Source organism: Accipiter gentilis, chromosome 10 (assembly GCF_929443795.1).
Source record: "Accipiter gentilis chromosome 10, bAccGen1.1, whole genome shotgun sequence".
Taxonomy (NCBI): domain Eukaryota; kingdom Metazoa; phylum Chordata; class Aves; order Accipitriformes; family Accipitridae; genus Astur; species Astur gentilis.
In genome coordinates this window covers 32,238,659-32,256,722 of record NC_064889.1, presented here as the reverse complement: position 1 = coordinate 32,256,722, position 18,064 = coordinate 32,238,659, and the positions used below count along the sequence as shown (strand labels likewise).

The window sequence follows — 18,064 nt, the reverse complement described above, 5'->3', positions numbered from 1 at the left end:
AAGATAAACAGGATCCTACAGATTTCATGGCAGGTTTTAACAGCAAAGGACAATCATAGTACATACTGGAAGCATTACGTATTCCAAGCACGGCACATACATTTACTAACTAATCTCTGACTAATCCTCAATCTCCAGCTAATTAGTCTTTTTGAAGTGTGCCCCTTCCTACATGAGCTAATGCTTGTTCAGCCTTTTGAAGCATTTAGCGTGCTAAGTACAATCATGCGCGTCTCCCTAGTAAACCGGGCAGATGAAGAATGAATAAATGCAATTAACGAGCAGCATGACAGCGCAGAAGCTCTGCGTACGGAGCCCAGGCCCAGCTCCGAGCCCGTGTCGCTGAGCCTGACCCCATCCACCTCCGTGGCTTCCCTGCACCGGCTGCGGAACCCTCGAGTGAGGCGACAGCCACGGAAGCAGCCTCTGGAAGAGTCGAGCCTCACTCGAGGGAGAAGTTACACACACTTATTTCTTTCTCTTTCTCTCATTTGGCATCCCCACCCAGCAGAGACAGGACGGAGTGAGGGACCCAGCCCTGCTCACGGCTCCTGTCAGAGGAGTCCTGCCCCCCCCCCCCCCCCCAGACACCCGCTGGCACAAACCCAGGCCCACCCCCACGGCCCCGGGGGGCCAGCTCCGAGGGCACGGTGCCTCGGTTAGTGTCCCGGCCGTACGGGGGTGCTGAGCGGCGGGGCAGGTCCGGGCCGGCCGTGGAGGCCGCGGCGGGACGGGACTACACTTCCCATGAGTCCCCGCGCCTCTCGCGAGGCTCGGCGGGAGAAGCGGGCGCGCGCAGCCCGCCCCCTTCTTTCTCCGCGCTCGCTCACGGTCGACATGGCGGCCGGGCAGCAGGTGGTGAGTAGGGCGGGTCGTTATCGCCAGCCATCCGTGGGCACGGCGGCCCCGAAGGGCGCGGGAATAGCGGTACGGGGAGCGGGGCACTCTTGCGCGCCGCTGCGGCTGTCTATGGAGCGCGGCGAGGCCTCGACGTCTGCCTGTGGGGGCGTAATGGTGCCCCCCCCCTCCCCCGCCATGGTGCGTGCAGGACGGCAAGGCCGAGCTGCGGTGGGCCCCGCGGCTCCTGCTCGTTCCCTGTGCGGGGCTCCGGCCTTCTCCGTGCGGGGGATGGTCCTGGCACCACGGCCTGGCCCGGGCGATGCTCGGCTCGCTGATTTTGACTACAATTGTACCGATTCCTCCCCAGCAGCGCCTGCGGGAGGAATTAAATACAGCAGCCGGTGTAGCTCTGCCTGAGCGTTGCCCTCAGTACAGTATTGGGCCTTGTCTTTGAGCACCCTGCAAGCAGTGAGGTTTAGCGGGCTGAGCCCACGTTACCCATTGCTCTTAACTGCGTACCCACGCAGAAGGAGGTCAGCGGAACGAGTTGTACGCTGCAAGCGTCGTTGCTGCCCAGGCGAGTAGCACGCTAACCACAGAGTCTAGAACAGGCTTGAGTTTTTGGGCTGGCCCTGCATCGCCCAGGTTTGGCTGCTCTGGAAGCTGAGCTAGTGATGATAAAGTTATCCCTGTCTGAAATTAATCTTTCCTCTGTGGAAGCATGACTCTGAGGCTCAGCGTTAAAGACACAAAGGGAAAAGAATGGTCTGTTACATGAACTAACTCTCTGTCACCTTTCTCTCTTTCAGAGCATGGCACGGTGTCAAGCAAGGGTGAAAACACTCACCTGCCTGGGAAGCCGATTCCTTCACTGGACTGACAGTAAACCTGCACCAGCTGCACAATGGTGAGAAACATCAGCTTGTCATAATCTAGTTTTCTCCTCCTACAGGGCTATGGAAGTGAGACTCATTCTGCTGTGTCAAATTATATCCTTCTGTGTCCCTGGGGCTACTGGGAGGTGATATAAAAGCCCAATGGCTTGATTAATATAATTAAGCCAATCAAGGCTGTAGCTTTGTTGCAGCTGCCACCTGAGTGTGCAGCCCTTGGCTGCCATGGAGCACAAGTTGAAAGGCAGCACAGAATGAATGGGAATTTTACTGTTGTTGGTGCCCAGTAGAGCACCTGCTTGTCAGCATGGTCAAAGATGAGCAAGAGTAGAAGGGATTAGAAGTAAGAGGATTGGATGACAGCCCATTATGGAGACACTTGACACAGCTCATCTCATAACTGTATTTGTCACAGAAATAGACCTAATGAAAGAATAATTGTTCTGTTTGCCTTCCTGGAGGTGCACTGGGACAGTTTCAAGCTTGGATCGGGTTGCTGGGGGTGGGGAGGTGCAGTTCACATACTCCAAAGGGTCATCCTAGAAAGGACACACCCTGAAGAATCCTTCCCCAGAAGGGATGTGTCTGTCCTAGAACTGCTTGAATGCATTTCTCAAGTTAAACCCATAGGCAATTTACATCCTGGATGAATGGATTATTCTTGTGTGCAAAGAGGGAGTTGGATTAAGATGTCTCTGTGATGAGGAGGAAGTTGTCTGCTTGAAACAGCTAAAAAGGGTCTAAACCACCAAAGTCTCAGAGCTGGTGGGATTTTTTTCTAAGCAAGAATTTAAATAGCATCTACCTCCCAAAGTTTCTTGTCTCTGAGTGAGACAACTCACTGGAACCATGCTTTTTTTGTCTCCAAGGGACAGGTTTCTGTTGTGCTAAGTCTGTGTCAAAAATTACCTGCCTCCGAACGGAAAACTTCCTGTCTTTAATTCTTGCTCTGTGACCCAGTGCTGTTTGTTGCAGAAGAGGTGGAGAAGAAGTGAGCAGAGGACAGAGTTAATACAAAGTACTGTTGCTAACAGTGTTCACTACAACTTGTGTTTAGGAGGAAGTTGTCCTGCAGAATCCTGGGGTTGTACTGTTGCCCAAAGACAGCTTTGGCAAGAGGACAGCTGCTAAGTTGGGCTTCAAGCTGGTAAGAATGCTTCAGTATTGCATGCTGCTTGTTTTTAATTTACCAAGTATATGTCAGATCTGCAGGCAGCATGACTTGTCTGCTGAGCTGAATACCTAGTCTTTGAATGCTTACCAGAAAAAATACTAGTCATCATGAAGAGCCCTGCTCATCAGTATGTTGGCATCTGGGTGACTTTGCTGTATGTAATTTTGTAGAACTTGAGGAGTTTATATAGCCAAGAGCAGGAGAGAAACTGAGCCTGTGATGTGCTGTTATCCCTGTCTGACAACCCAGCTGTGAGAGAGAAACAACTGTCGACTGAGGCTTATGTATTTCCCCATAGTGGGTCTCCTGCCGCTTGCAAAGACTCAGATGACACAAGTGGTACCAGTAGGCCAAAAGCAGCGTCTCTCCCCTTTCCTCCTGCCCTTGCGGTGTGCAACTGTAGCACAAGCACTGTCCCATTCACACAGGCTGTTCAGCAGCTAGCTCTCCAGAGTCCAGAAACGGCAAGGCTCAGTACAGGGACTATAAGTGCTGCCTGTTGTTGTCATACCACAGTTTAGATCTACAAAGAGCTTTTAAGTTGCTTATCCAAACAGGGAGGCACAGCAGCACATAGAAGGGCAGATAAGAAATGCATTTTTTTCTTACGTATTGGGTTTGTGTGGCAGGGTTTTGGTAGTGGGAGGGCTACAGAGGTGGCTTCTGTGAGAAGCTTCTAGAAGCTTCCCCTGTGTCTGATAGAGCCAATGCCAGCTGCCTCCAGGGCAGACCCAGGCCCAGGGCCATCAGTGACGGTGGTAGCGCCTCTGCGGTAACATGTTTAAGAAGGGGGAAAAGTTGCTGCATAAGAGCAACTGCAGCCAGAGAGATGAGTGAGAGTATATGAGAGAAACAACCCTGCAGACCCCCAGGTCAGTAAAGAAGGAGGGGGAGGAGGTGCTCCAGGTGCCAGAGCAGAGATTCCCCTGCAGCCCCTGAGGAAGACCATGGTGAGGCATGCTGTCTCCCTGCAGCCCAGGGAGGTCCACGGTGGAGCAGATCTCCACCTGCAGCCTGTGGAGGACCCCCACACCAGAGCAGGCGCCTGCCCAAAGGAGGCTGTGACCCCGTGGGAAGCCTGTGCTGGAGAAGGCTCCTGGCAGGACCTGTGGACCCATGGAGAGAGGAGCCCACAGAGCAGGTTTTCTGGAAGGACTTGTGACCCCAGGGGGGACCCATGCTGGAGCAGTCTGTGCCTGAAGGACTGCAGCCCGTGGAAGGGACCCATGATGGAGCAGTTTGTGAAGAACTGCAACCTGGGGGAAGGACTTAAGATGGAGAAGTTCATGAAGGACTGTGGAGGGACCCCATACTGGAGCAGGGGAAGAATGTGAGGAGTCTTCCCCCCTGAGGAGGATGGAGCAGCAGAGACAATGTGTGATGAACTGACCACAACCCCCACTCCCTGTCCCCCTGTGCTCCTGGAGGGGGAGGAAGTAGAGCAAATTGGGAGTGGAGTTAAGTCTGGGAAGAAGGGAGGAGTGGCGGGGAAGGTGTTTCAAGATTTTAGTTTTTATTTCTCATTACTCTTGTCTGATCTGATTGGTAATAAATTAAACTAATTTCCCCAAGTCAAGTGTGTTTTGCCCATGATGGTAGTTGGTGAGTGATCTCTGCCTGTCCTTATCTCAACCCATGAGCCTTTTTTGTTTTATTTTCTCTCCCCTGTCCAGCTGAGGAGGGGAGTGATAGAGTGGCTTTGATGGGCACCTGGCATCCAGCCAGGATCAACCCACGACTTCTCACCTGATGAACAGTCATTGAATACACATGCTGTAACAGCACTTTCTCTCTAGGTGGCTGACAGTTGCATTCTGCTAAATAATTTTACGCTTTATTTAACAGAATTTGTATTTGTTTGCAGAAGGCTGAACCAGCAAACTTGACAACAACAGGCTTCTTGAGAAGTCAAGGTTGGTATACAAAACGGGAGGGGAATGGTACTAACAAACCATCAGTCACAGTGGTTGCTCTGTCAATACAGCTGTTTTCCAAGTAGGACCAGTCACTGGAAAGAGCACGTGGGCCTTTGGGCTTCCAAGGAGTGAGGGCAAAAAAGTGACGAGGCAGTCTGATGGTAAATAGGAAAAGTAGAAGCTACTCACTGCTTTGAGAATAGAGAGGGGCAGGAATTGTTTCAGAGTTTTTAGGAAAGCAGTTACAGCATTGCTTTGTGGTGTCTCCCAACTCTAGAAGCAACGGAAGGAAGATTGTTCTGGAGTGGGTCTCACAAATGATGGTATCATTTGAAACAGTGTAAAATGACCACTTGGGCGTAACTGCAGGCTTCTTGCTGCTCAGTGTTTGCTGCAACCACATCATGGGTAAGTTACCAGGAAAGCCAAAGAGGATTTAGGCACTAGTGCCATTGGCTTGGGGGGAGCAAGTTTTTGTCTCAAGACCTGTACTCTCAAATAGTGCAAATTGCAAACTTCTCAGCTGACAGTTGCATTGCTCTAACACTGTCTTTTTTCCACTAGGACCTGATCTACAGCTGGCTGGAGGAAAAAGTGGTTCCCTGCTGTCTTCTGTTCCAGAATAAAATAAGTTATGGAAAATCTTGGGAGTTGAAGTTGGGTTTTGTTTGGGGTTTTTGTAAAGCTTATCTACTTGAACTGAAATGGTTTTGAGTGGGGTTTGGGGCTAAAATGCTTTCTGAAATTCAAGCAGTTGTGAGCTTACCCTTCATAGCAAGACCTGCTCCTCCGTGATACGTGAAGACTTCAGTGTCTGCAGATGCTGAAAGTTGAAGAAAAGCAATTCATGGTAACAGTGACAAAACTACTTATGGCTAAGCTAGTACTGGTGACAGAAATAGTTCTTGTGGGCTGCTTGGAAGCTCAATGGAAAGGGAGAAGTAGTGAGAGGCAGTAGTACAGCCATCAGGTTCCTTGTCTGGTAAGCTCTTAAAACAGAGTGTGTTTAACTCTAGGGCTAGGCTACACCTTTGGCTAGAAAACCTCCCTTTGTGAAATAGGAAAGGAGGGTGTGTGTATTTGTGCCTGATGTGCACAAACAGCTCTGCCCATGAGCTGGATGGGATTCTGCCAGGATGCCGCACTGTGATGGCACTTATTTTTAAAACCTGTTCTTTCTGCCCTGCATAAAGGTGCTGCTGATTGCCATGTTCAAAGTCACCTTGTGGGCTGTGCTGTGGCTTGGCCAGAGCTGGTCTGAGGACTTTTTTTTGCTGTCTTAGTCAGGTGATGTGAAGATCAGGCTCATTCTTGTCATGAAAGAGGTTTTGCTGAATGCTTGCGAATAAAAAAAAAAAAAAAACCACGAAAACAGGCTTGACTGGCTGCCTTGGTACCATTGTAAGGTGGCTCTGAGGCAAACAAAGGTTAATTTGAGACCTAGGAACATAAGATGGGCTCTAAGCTAGAGATTACATCTGGAACAGGCTTAGAGACTAACCTTTGCTAATGCTCATTTGAACTGCCTGAAAGCAGCCTGCTGTGAGCTTGAGGAGGTTTTGAGGTTCCCTGGCTCGTGACCAGGATATCTCTTGCCATCGCTGCAGTAAATCATTGCTCCCCAGCTGACGTACACCAAATAGCATCCCAAGCAGAAAAAGGCTGTGCTTAGAGCTGCTCCCAGAGATCCAGCATGGCAGCCTGCCTGGCGCACCAGGCGTCCCTGCCAGCCCAGGTCTCTCCAGTTTAACCCTGCTCCTATCCCTGCCTCTGGGGCTGTTACCCAGTCAAAGGCTTGCTCTACTACATGCTACAGCTCCTTTGCTGTGGGAGGTAGGGGGGGTCTTACCCCCACCCAGTTCATCAAAACAACAGAAACAGGGATAAAAGAAGACATTGAATATTTTATGTAATTACACAAAGTGGGAAAGTGTCTCAGATTACACCACTCCCTCCCCTGTGCCATATCAACCCTCTGGCCACCACCAGCTGGAGCAGCCTCCTCAGTGGGTCTTAGCAGTGCTGGCTTACAAGGGATGGCTGAAGGGTTCAAGACCTTCACCTCCCTTTTTCTGGGGAGGAAAAAAAAAAATTAAGAGTGACAAAGACTCACCCAATGAGCTAGCACCTCCTTAACCCACTTGGCATAGGGCTGCCTTCTCAAAGCACTTGGAGGGCACCACACGGTCTCTGTGCAAGAAAAACCCAACAAACCCACTACCACACACACGTGGGCTGTGGGTAGTGGGCTGTGGGCCAGCTCTTGCCTCCAGGATGCTCAAAGGCCAGCCGCATTTCTGATGTCCCAGCTGAGTTGCAGTAACCCTTGTCTTAGCTGATGGCTTTTAACACCCTTGTTTGTTTGAAAACACCATGACCTAGAGAAGGCGAAAATCGCAGGGCATGCTGTGCATCTGTCACAGGGGAGGGCAGTCAAGCTGCTGTCTTTCCTGCTGATCCCAGAGGCAAACATCCTTCTGGGAAGTGGCACACGTCAACCCAGAGCTGGCTGGAATTCAGGTGCTCTGTGGTCTGGGAGGGAGGTGTTCTCCAAGCACACAACCTTCCTGTTAGCTGGATGATCTAGTCTCCAGTCCAAGGATTCATCATGCCTGTTGTGGTCCCACCACAGTGATGAGCATTTGAGCTGGAGTGTGATGGCAAGGTGAAGGGTGTTTTCCACACGTACACATCTCCAGCATTCTCTTCCAGCATCACCCTGCCCCTCCTGTGCTTCAAAGGGGCCACTGCTGCCCCACAGCTGCATTCGTGGGGCTGGGAGGTCACAGCTACATGCCATGCTGCTTCTTGGTGCCCCAAAGGCCATGTTCAATCACACTGAGCCATGAAACATTGCTGGAGATCCCTGAGAAAATGCAACATTTCTCTGCCAGCTTCAGCTTGCCCCTTACCATCACACCACCACCGGCTGCGGTGTGGCGGGTCTGCTCCTTGGGCTGGCTGGCCAGCTGGGGAGAGCCCTCGGGAGGGAGAAGGTAGCCTTTGGGAAAGAGGAGAAGAGCCACAGGAGTCCTCGGACTTGCCCCTGTGGGCGGCTGCCCAGCCTCACCGCTGGTAGAGGGTCATGATCCCTGCGTGGTGCAGGCTCCTCCACAGCGCTGACTCCAGCATCATGTCGTGGTTGGCATAAAACACTAGCGGTTTCTTCTCCAGCTCGTAGTAGTGGTCTGAGAACTGCTCATAGTTGGCAGTGATGAACCCGTAGGCACTGACCTGCAGGGAGGGAGGTGGGACAGACAGACAAAGGACAGGGTCAGGGCTCCACCTTGGGTGGTCCATGCACACCACCCACCTCCCAGGGATGGGGTGCCACATGTAGGACAGCCACCAGGACACGCTGGTCCCCACCAGGAGCCTTACAGCAGCTATTCACAAGCCCCCAGCAGCCAAAGGGGGTGGGATGTCCTTGTCCCCAGGGGAAAGGCGGCCCCGTGGCCTCTTACCTGGTCGCAGGTGTGGAGCGCGGTGAGGAGCATGAGGGCACCGGTGCTGGGCATGTAGAGCGAGCCGTACTGCGTGTTCAGGAGCTCCGACCGCAGGAACCTGCCGGTGGACACAGCAGGTTGGGGTGGGGGGAATCACGGCTGGTACAGCACTGTGGCTCCCAGTACCAGACCCAGCAGCACCCAGCACCCATCCAGCCCCCATCGCGCACTCGGTGACACCGGTGCCTGGTAAGGCAGAAGCACCGAGTGAAACGCGGGGCTCGTGGATTCTCTGATGGCTGCTACTAAGGTTCAGCTCATTTGTTGCAGGTTGCTAAAAGGCACCTCTCTGCTGTTTGAAATCACACCAACCCAGGTGCCTGCTTTCATGAAAGGTAGGAAGAGACAATCCTTTTGGGCCCTACCTCTGCTCCTGTTAGACTAGGTCAAAATTTAATTTATTTGGGGAAATGGGGAGACAAGGTGAGCACAGTGAGGTGTAGGAGGGGATGTGAGCTGTGCTGCAGCAAATAGGAATGGCAGGGGAGAGATGCCTCTGCAGCGTCTGCAGAGAGCAGGGCAGAGGTGGTTCCAGTGCCTGGGGAGGACTGGGACTGCGTTTTGATGCTGGGCAGCCACTGGTCTGTACTGGAGAGAGCAGTGGTGGGAGGCAGGTGGTCTGAGCCCAGCATGGAGCAGAGCTGGGCAGCAGCCACGGTCCTCATCATCCTCACCTCGCTGTCAGGTACTGCAAGAAATCTGGATGCAGCAGCTTGAACTTCTCTGCAGATGCCTCTGGTCCAAAATACTTCTGTGGCCTGCAGAGGGGCAAGGAGAAGGACAGAAGTCATGTCACAGGAGTCCTGGAGCTACTTGGGGTTTATCCCACCAGGGACAGACACAGGGCAAGGGCAGGCAAGTCATACTCCCTCAGGTACATCACCAAAGGTGCTGGGAGGATTTGGGGGGGGCTACTCACTTGTCCCCCTTGTCTGAGCCCTCGGGGACTGGGATGCCCTGGATGGCTGACTTCAGCATGACATAGTCCCGGACATCCGAGGGGATGAAGATGTACCTCAGGTCCTGCAGTGGGGACACAGACGTGGCACTTGGGGGGCGCTTTTGGGCACTGCCCATGCCAGCAGGGCAAGGACTGAGGGCTCCCGAGATGGGGAGAAGGTTTGGGGTGGGAAGCAAGCCCAGCCTCAAGGGAGAATTTGGGGTCACCTCCCCAACAAGCCCTCAGGGTCTCACCTTGGCCTGGGGTATCTGGGTGAAGCCGTACTCCTCATAGGCAATGAGAGAGTTCTTCATGGTGTTCACCGTGAAGCCGTAGAAGGAGATCTTGGTCCCGACGTCCTCCTCGAAGCCTTTGATCACGGCACCGTTGAGCCTGCGGGCAAAGCGCAGGATGCATGTCCTGGACTGGCCTCTCCCCAGCACCCGCGGCCCCATCCTGCCCAGGACCTGTCCGCACCTGAAGACCAGGTCGTGCGCATCGATCGCCTTGCCCTGCCGCGAGCCGTTGAGGATGCCGCCGTTTCCCACCACGGCGCAGCGGACGCAGCCCCCGGGGAAAGCGTCCCTGTCGAAGAGGTGCCTGTTGGCGGAGGCGTTGAGAAGCCGAAGGGTGCTGCCCACCACTGGAATGGAGCAGGATGGGGCCGGTCAGCGGGGAAAAGGTGCGCATCAGCCCGCGTGAGCACCTGTGCGCTTAAGCGTGCAACAGCGCGCACGGACAAGCTTGTGCAAGAGCACATCCAGGAGCAGCACACAAGGAAGCTCATGCTATCCTCATGCAGGAGAGGGGTCTACAGGTGGGATGGGGGGACACCAGCCAGTGCCGCCTCTCACAGGCTCAGTGTCACCCCTCACAGCCCCCCACCTTCCTAAGCCTGCTCGAAACAGCGGCCACCTGAGGCCGTGCAAGGCATGGGGATGCATCGGGACATCTCCAGCCCCAGCCCTGCGGATGCTGCTGCCTGTGCTGGCCGTGTCCCCTCTTGACAATGTCTCCTTGCAAATGCCACTGGTTCACTCCCCCCCCGCTGCCCCCAGCACTTCCCAGCCCAGGGATTGAAGCTGGCGGCTGCCAGGGAGAGCAGAGAGTGGGTCTGGGGTAGGAAGGGAAACAATCTCCATCCACAACAATGGAGAGGGTTGTCCGAGCTCCTCCGGCCCCAGTTAATAATCATGCACACACTGGAGCTTTTATTCAGGGAAAATGTCACAAGATGCAGCAAATGGCATTTGCAAAGCCATCCCCTCCGCCCTGGGAGGCAGAGTGGGAAGAGATCAAGGTTCCTGGCTCCTCTGCAGGGCTTCTCTGCCTGCCCCATGTCTTCAGTCCCTTCTGCTGGGCCCCATGGCCCCTCGAGCTGCCCCACACCCTCCCAGCACCCCCCTTGCCCCATCTGCTGCCACCCCATCCCCATTGGGTCCATACCTGTGCGGGACAAGCCTAACCAGCCATAGGGAACGTGTCGTGCCTTCAGCCTGTCCCAGGTCTCTGGGGTGAAGTGCTGGTCCCACATCAGCACGGGGGTGTCGAAGCGGAAGATCTTCCCAAACTTGGGGTCTGCCTTTGCTCTGGCCATCACTGAGCGGAGGCATGTGCTGGGCTGGAGGGAGGAGAACCTTGGTTCAGTCTCCAGCCTGGGTCTACCTTCCTCCGACATCTCCACCCCTCAGCAGGCACTGAGGAGAGGACAAACCCAGGGAGAGAAATGCTCCTTGTCCATCACATGTTCTGCTGGGTCACCCAGGCAAGGGCATTGCTCATGCTTCAGTTTCCTGCTGTAAAACACCCTTTGGTACCCAGCTCCCTGGGGCTGGGAGGACCAGGACTTACAGAGTCACCTGAGAGCATGAGACCCGTGAAAGATTCAGCACCTTCTAGTGTGGGCACCCTGCTAAAGGCCTTTGCTGTACGAGAACAGCTCCAATGCCCAGGACCGGTCCCTCCCAGAGCCTGGGTCCATCCTCACAAGCCTCCAGCCTGGGCTGGTGGCCCAGGCATCATGGGGTTAGAGAGAGCGGGTGATGCTGGCTCCAACCTCCACATCGGGGAACTGCTCGGGGAGGTGCCGCCACGGCAGCAGGGAGCCCTGGGGAGACCCACGTGCCTGGATGGAGGAGGTTTCTCCTCTGCACACATGCACAAAACCCTTTCCAGACGGTGCTGCTCCTCTTCAGCTTCCCCACACAGACCTTCAACCAACAAAACCCAGCAAGGAGGAGCACCAGGGACGCTAACCATACTGTGCTAACAATTACCTGCTTTCTGCTGGGCTTGGGCTCCTCCAGCTCGGCAGAAGGCTTGAAGGACTTCCCACTGGAAAGGGGAAAACATATAGCGGAGTTAAAAATCCATCACATGGGCACTGGGGAACCCCACAGTGGGCAGGGGGCTCCCAGCTCGTGCCAGGACCGATGCGCACACCCTAGTCCCTTACCTCTCTAAGCTGCCTTCAGGGGTCCACCTGTGGCTGCCAGTTCGGCGCAATGACCCTGACGGAGCCAGGACCAGCGGTTCTGGCCGCAGCAGGCTGGGAGAAGAAGCCAGTAGGGGCTCAGCCGGGGAGGTGACACTGAGCCACTGCACCCCGAGACCCCCCCAACCTGCAAGAGCCACGGGGCAGGACCACATCACCTCCACTCGGCTCCTCTCCACCGCTGCCTGCACCCACCCACCCCCTGTCTGCGCGTGTTTCTGCAAGCAGAGAGCCACGGATTTGCAAAATACGGGGTTTGTGCAGAAAGCAGCCGCTGTCTCCTGGTGGGTCCCACCTCCAAAAACTGCACCCAGCCCAGCCTGCAGCCTTGGGGGGACCCTGCCGAGACCTCCCCTGCTCTTCCTACCATCCCACCTTTCCCGAGCCTGAGAGGGATGAGGCTGGGACAAGCTGGGCAAGCCAGCAGGACACATACAACTGCTACACTGGTGAAGTAATCAGCAACTGGGATCTGGAGGCTCCCGGGGTGTGCAGAACCCCCCCTCTGCCAGGGGGCCAGCTGGGGCATGCCCTGATCCTTCGTTTAGCGCTGGGGGACAGAGGCAGAAGGCTTCCCACCCCGAGCATCTTGGGGTGCCCTGAGTCCTATGGGGCCAGGCAGAGCAGACCCGGCCTCCCAGGGGGTATATGTGGGGCTGGGGGCCAGGGGCAGGCAGGGTCGCAGCCTGGCAAGCAGGAGGTGGGAGCCCACCGGAGGGGAACAGGCTCCTATTCATCCCCGCACAGAAGGGCCCTTCAGAGCCCCCCCGGCGCCGCCTCCAGCCCAGCCGGCAGGTGCTCAGGCCAGAAGGGGGGTATTGTGGAGGAGACAAGGGCCCCCTTGTTACGGGATCTCTGCTTGGGAGCCTGGGGACAGGTAGAGGCAGGTGGGGAGCGGAGCTCTGCCTCCCCCCCCGGCCCCCGCTGGCGCGACGGGCATTGGGTTTCCATCCCCGTCACGGCCCCTGTCGACACCAGCGGCACCCACAGCCCTGCCTGGGAGTAGATCCAGACCTGTTTGCCACCCAAACCCTGCTCTGTGCCACCCTGGGGGTACAGCATGACGCGGAGGGACAGCCCAGCCCCTTGCCTGGGGGCTGGCACTGGGGGCTGGAGCATCTCCCCAGGCACGGACAGGGAGTCATGGCCAAGCAGGCTTTAGTCCCAGCTCCCTCCTTCCACCGTCCCAGCACCGCCAGATCTGGGCAGGGGATGCCGAGGGCGAAGGCATCACCCCTGTGCAGGGGGCTCAGCACCGCGAGAGGAGCAGGGCAGCTTTTTAAATCAAGCCAGTGCGTCTTGCCTCAGTGTCCCATAAAAAGGCAGCTCCCCAGCAAGAGCTGCTGCCCTGCAGAGCCCCCACCATTCAAAACACACACGCTCCAGCCCAGGGGCAAGGTCCCTGCCTCAGCTCTACCCCACGGCCAGATCCTGCCCTCCAAACACGTGCAAAGAGCCGTCCTGCTGCGTACAGTACAGGAGGGCTGACACCGGGGCTGGCCCCAGAGGCAGGAGAGGAGTTGGGCTGGCACTGCTCCCACCTCTCCTTGCAGCCACCGGCTCATCCCTGAGGCTCATCCCCGGAGCACCTGAGCTGATGGAGAGAAGGGAGGGCAAATCCCCAGGAAGGTCCACCAAGGTGGGACTGAGCCATCCAAGAGAGATGCCAAAGCTGCAGCTTTCTGCAGGGCCTTTCTGGCGTTATCACTGTGAGCATCTAAATAAACCCAGCCTGACCAAACTTGCCTGTTCCCTCAGCTTGCGGACAGGAGCGGAGCTGCCCTGGCAGGGTCTGTGCACAGCAAGGCACTGGCTGGGAAAGGCCATCCAAAGGCTGTAGGAAACCTCGTGGTTACGCTGGAGGCTGCTCTTTCAGCTCATCTCTGCCAGGTACAGGCAGTACGCCCTAGTCAGAGCAGAGCTCGCCCTTGCAAGAGTCTCACAGCAGTTACAAGGAAAGCTCTGCACGCTGAAAACAGCTTAGCTGAAACGAACCGCCACGGGATCCCCACAGAGCTCACCCTCAGCGAGCCACCCCAGCCCTGCTTGCTTCCTCCATCTCAGGACACAGAAGATCCCCAGCCCACGTGCCTCACCAGCAGGAGCTTATCAACATTACCAGAACCTGAACAACAGACCAGGGACTGAAGAAACCTCCAGAACCAGCTCCTGCAAAGCACCAAGGTCCCCGAAGCAGCACACCACCCTGCACCCAAAGTCCCCTTGTTTGGCCACCCACCCTTTTTTTGGCCACAGAGGCACAACCCACCACCAAACCCCAAAAGCTGTTACCCTCCCACACCATGCCCAGGCTCGTAGTGCCCAGGAGCTGCACACAAAAAGCTTCTCTTACCCTGCTGCCTCTCCAGCCCTTCCTCATCAGGCTCATGAGCCCCAGCTGCACATCTCTGCCCACCCAGCCCTCCGAGCTCTCCCACTCTTATTTCTTGGTACAGGCCCTTCCATTCCCATTCCCTAGCTCATCCCACTGCCTGCAGGACAAGGCAAACACCCGGACACTGGCAGCGGGAGGGTGCTGTGCTACTTTCTGAACCGCCAGGGATGCTGCGGGAGCGCACGGGGGGCTGAGACCCGGCTGTGCTCGGGCTGGCTGGAGGGAGGTGGGCGCAGGCAGCCCGGCAGGTTGGCTCCTGCTGATGTTCAATGGGAGCTGGTTCCCTCCTCCACCTGTGGCCACACATGGTGCGTGGCACTTGCTCATCACTTCTTCCAGGACTTGTGCTGACCTGATAAACTCAGTCCCCACGTCAGCACCTCCCTGCACTCGTATCCCAGCTGCGGGTGCTGGAGCCAGCTTCCCCAGAATCACGGCAGCCATCCTGGCTGTGGCTGCTGCCCAAATGCTGCCAGGGAGGGCCTGGGGTGGCCGGGGACAACCCCCCCCCCCGCAAAACACAGTGGCGCGTCGGGGAGCCAAACACTTTGACGTCACCCGCCAGGATGTGGTGAAGCACCTCGTGATGCTTGGTTGACTCAGAAGACGACAACCCTGCCCGGGACCGGCCGATGTACAATGGGGCTCCGGGGAAGGAGTGGCCCGTGGCTGCCCAGGCACCAGCTGCGGCAGCGGAGCCAGCCAAGCCTGGGTGCGCTCTCTCACTGCCGTGGCATTCACAAATATGACGTCTCTGGTCTGTGGCCACCCCGCATTTCCAGAAGATAACACCATGTATGAGTGTGGTGAGCACACGCTCTGGCCTTATCTTCAGCAAACACTCCCAGGGCCCTGCAGAGCCATTTGAGAAAGCCGAAGCAGCAACGCAAAACCCGCTCTCGGAAGGCGTTTGCTCCATCCCACCGCAAAGGGCCGAGCTCCAGAAAGCATCTTTCCCTGGCCCAGCGCCAGAGCGGCACAGCGAGGCTGGGCAGAGCTCCGCGCTCATCCTGTCTGCCCTAATAACAAAGCCGCAAGCAGTGCCGGCAGCTCACCGGTGGGGTTGCAGAGGGATGGCTGGGCAGGGAGTGGGACGAGGCTGTGGCCAGCTGAACCCCGGAGGGCTCCAGGGATTTTGGCTCCCTGCAGCCCCACTGAGCACAGGGTGGCCAGCTCTGCGGGGACGAGGGCATTTCGCCCATCTCTGTAGGGACCTCACCACTGCCACCAGCTTCGTGCTGAACTGGAGGGGTACTGGGTGTTGCCGTGGGTATTTGGCCCTCAGGTGATTTGGTGCCGGCATCAGCCAGCATCAAGTGGGGGGTCAGCTTCCTCCCAACCCCCTTTGTCGCCCCGTAAGTCTGCACAGAGACGCTGCTCACACAACCCTTCCTGCCGAAACGTGGCCACCTGCACCGACGAGTGAGCACCCCCAACCCTCCTTTTCATCCCCGACGGCAGGCAGAGCAGAAAGCGTGCACTCTGTGATGGCAGGCCAGCCGTGCGAAACACCGGCTGTCCCAGTTTCACCTCTGGACTCAGCCCCGCATCCAACGGCAGGGCAGCACCAATTCCTCCGGGTGCACGGTTCAGGCTGGACAAACAGCAATCACGGGACGGCGTGTTTGTAAACACAGGGAATGGGAGCGAACAGGACTCGCTCCGGTTTGGAGTGCAGGTCAGCTCCCTGCTACCTCGCCCTGGGCTCCTCTCTGGGGCTGGACGAGCTGACCCTCGGTCCCATCGGTCGTGGGGCAGGAGGCTGGGCTGGCTCTGTGGCGGGGGGACCCGGGGCTGGGGCAGGCCCAGGCAGGGTTAGGCAGTGACTGAGTTACCTGCAGCCTGCCACGGGCTGGGGGGAACCCACTCCCGGCTCCCATCCCGTGGGTCTCCTCTGCACCCTGCTCCTGGGATGGGCCGTGGACCCTGTGCCACGGCAAGGCTAGTTTCCATTCCCAGCTCCAGCGTGGTCCTTGGGCACGTCCTGCTGCCCTCGCGGGCCTCAGTTTCCCCTCTCGTGGACATCAAGCTCTTTGTGGGGAGCTGCTCCACAGCCCAGCCGCACCCTGCCCCAAGCGCCGTGCGGTACAAGCTAATGCTGCTGCTGTTCGCAGCGCTGCTCACCCAGCGTGGCCGAGGGTGAAAACAGCCAACCTCTGCCCGGGCTGCTGGGGATACTTCTGCTCCGCAAGACCAGCGGGAGAGGAGATCCCTGCCCTGGGCAGGACAGGAGGGGGCAAGGAGAGCCCCCATCTCCCAGCTGGAGAGGAGAGAGCGTCTGGACTCCAGGGAAGCCCAGCCAGCTGCATTCCCAGCAACTCCCAGCACAAATCTGGCTGCGCTCAGATCACCCCGTGCAGGACCGGCTCTGGTCCGCACGGCATCCTCCATTCCCGGGCAGCACCCTGGCAGCTGGGGTCTATCGCACCCATGGCACCCAAGAGCACCCAGCATGGAGGCCAGGGTGGCACATTACCCGACGCTCACAGGAGAGGAGGGTGGCTGGTCCTGCAGGACAAGTGCTGCGCAGGCTCCCTCCCACCCTGCCCGCTCAGCTGTGCTCCCCAGGGCTCCCTGGGGGACCCCAACACCCTCACCCACCTGGCACCGGGGAGACTCAGGAAGGGACTTGGGGAGGTTGCAGGGAAGGCAGACATGACCACAGACGGGGAGATGCAAATTGCTGGAGTTTGGGAAATGCTGCAGCCCCTGGGAGTTTGCAAGCAGTGGGGCAGCAGCCCTGGGGATCCGAGTGGGATCGGATGTCTCGCACTGGCAGTGGGGGGATCAGTGCAGCTCCATGGGGGCCAAACGTCCCCTCAGGACAATCAGCCGGCTCTGATCCTAAATCAGCTCAGCAGGGACACATGGGGCTTGCAGGGGGGCTGGCTGGCTGCTGAAGGGGGTTTGATCCCGCTGGGGGCTGAGCACCCCCAGCCATCCCTGGACCCAGCAATGATTTCTTTGCACTCTGATGGGTTGAACCCCTGTGGGGACCCCTGCAGCCCCCCACGACCCCGAGGTCCTGTGCTGGGCACCCCTGGGCTCAGCTGGTGGCCATAGGCAGGACCCGGTGCCCAGGACACTTCAGGGAGGGGGCAGCACCTGCTGCAAGCACATTTCCCAAACCAGCCAACAACCGGGGGCACAGCCAAGATAACCCGCGCTAAGGGGCCCACACCAGCACCCCAATTCCCTCTCCCCACCCCAGCGCATGGTACCTCATGCCGGATTTGTACATCCCTGCCTCCCAGCCCGCTCCGTGTCCCCCCTTACCTGGCTATGATCCTCTGGCTGGGGGGCAACTCCAACGTAGCATAGTAGTGACCGTAGAGGAGCAGGGAGGATGTTAAACCTGCCAGGAGCAAAAGGCAGAGCCGTTTCCAGTGCGGGGACCCCATCCCAGACACTTCAACCGCTGGAGTAGCGCAGGCAAGCAGGAGCGTGGGAGCCCGTGCTGCCTGCACCGGGCACGCCGCCGTCACGCCGCTGCCCGCAATTGGCCCTGCAAACTTCCCGACCCCTCTCCTCTCTTGGCCCGGTGGGTACGGACACCGCTCCGTCCTGCCCTGGGTGTTCTGCTGCACCTTGGAGCAGACTGGGATGGATATTCCTCCGGAGCGGTGGGAGGGAGGGTGTGAGCCGGAGGGAGGAGGCAGCCGGCTGACTGGTTCAGACTTGCTGAGAAAAAAAGCACTTTTGAGCTGCTTTTTTCTCTGAACTGGGGATTAAACATTTACTCAGACCAGCAGGAAAATGTGCTTTTTTTTGCCTCCTTTTCATGCCACCCACCTACAGCTCACAAAGCACGAAGGTTCCCCCTTTCTCTAACTTTCTTGTTTGGCTAAAACATGTGCTTTTACCACCAGCTGCTTCACAACCGGCAGCACACGCAGCCCACACCAG

General features: G+C 57.2%; 1 protein-coding gene and 1 non-coding gene across 4 annotated transcripts; one reads left to right on the top strand and one right to left on the bottom strand.

Annotated features, from left to right (window-relative positions):
* The first annotated feature begins 1,503 nt into the window (after nt 1–1,503).
* On the top strand, nt 1,504–1,578 carry LOC126044162 (small nucleolar RNA R38). Its single transcript, XR_007507597.1, has one exon. It is a non-coding gene; the product is annotated as a small nucleolar RNA R38 (small nucleolar RNA).
* Nucleotides 1,579–6,707: 5,129 nt separating this feature from the next.
* Nucleotides 6,708–18,064, bottom strand: ST6GALNAC2 (ST6 N-acetylgalactosaminide alpha-2,6-sialyltransferase 2). 3 transcript variants are annotated; one of them, XM_049813186.1, is made up of 10 exons: nt 17,435–18,064; nt 11,725–11,817; nt 11,546–11,603; nt 10,716–10,890; nt 9,747–9,912; nt 9,524–9,662; nt 9,249–9,352; nt 9,004–9,087; nt 8,288–8,387; nt 6,708–8,057 (listed from the first exon to the last, which is right to left on the bottom strand). In XM_049813186.1, the coding sequence occupies exons 1-10, from the start codon at nt 17,557–17,559 to the stop codon at nt 7,890–7,892; spliced, it is 1,212 nt and encodes a 403-aa protein (XP_049669143.1). In that variant the 5' UTR covers nt 17,560–18,064; the 3' UTR covers nt 6,708–7,889. The 3 variants fall into 3 exon arrangements, with proteins under 3 accessions (XP_049669143.1, XP_049669144.1, XP_049669142.1); XM_049813187.1 differs by lacking the exon at nt 11,725–11,817; XM_049813185.1 differs by lacking the exon at nt 17,435–18,064 and having other exon boundaries at nt 11,725–17,407.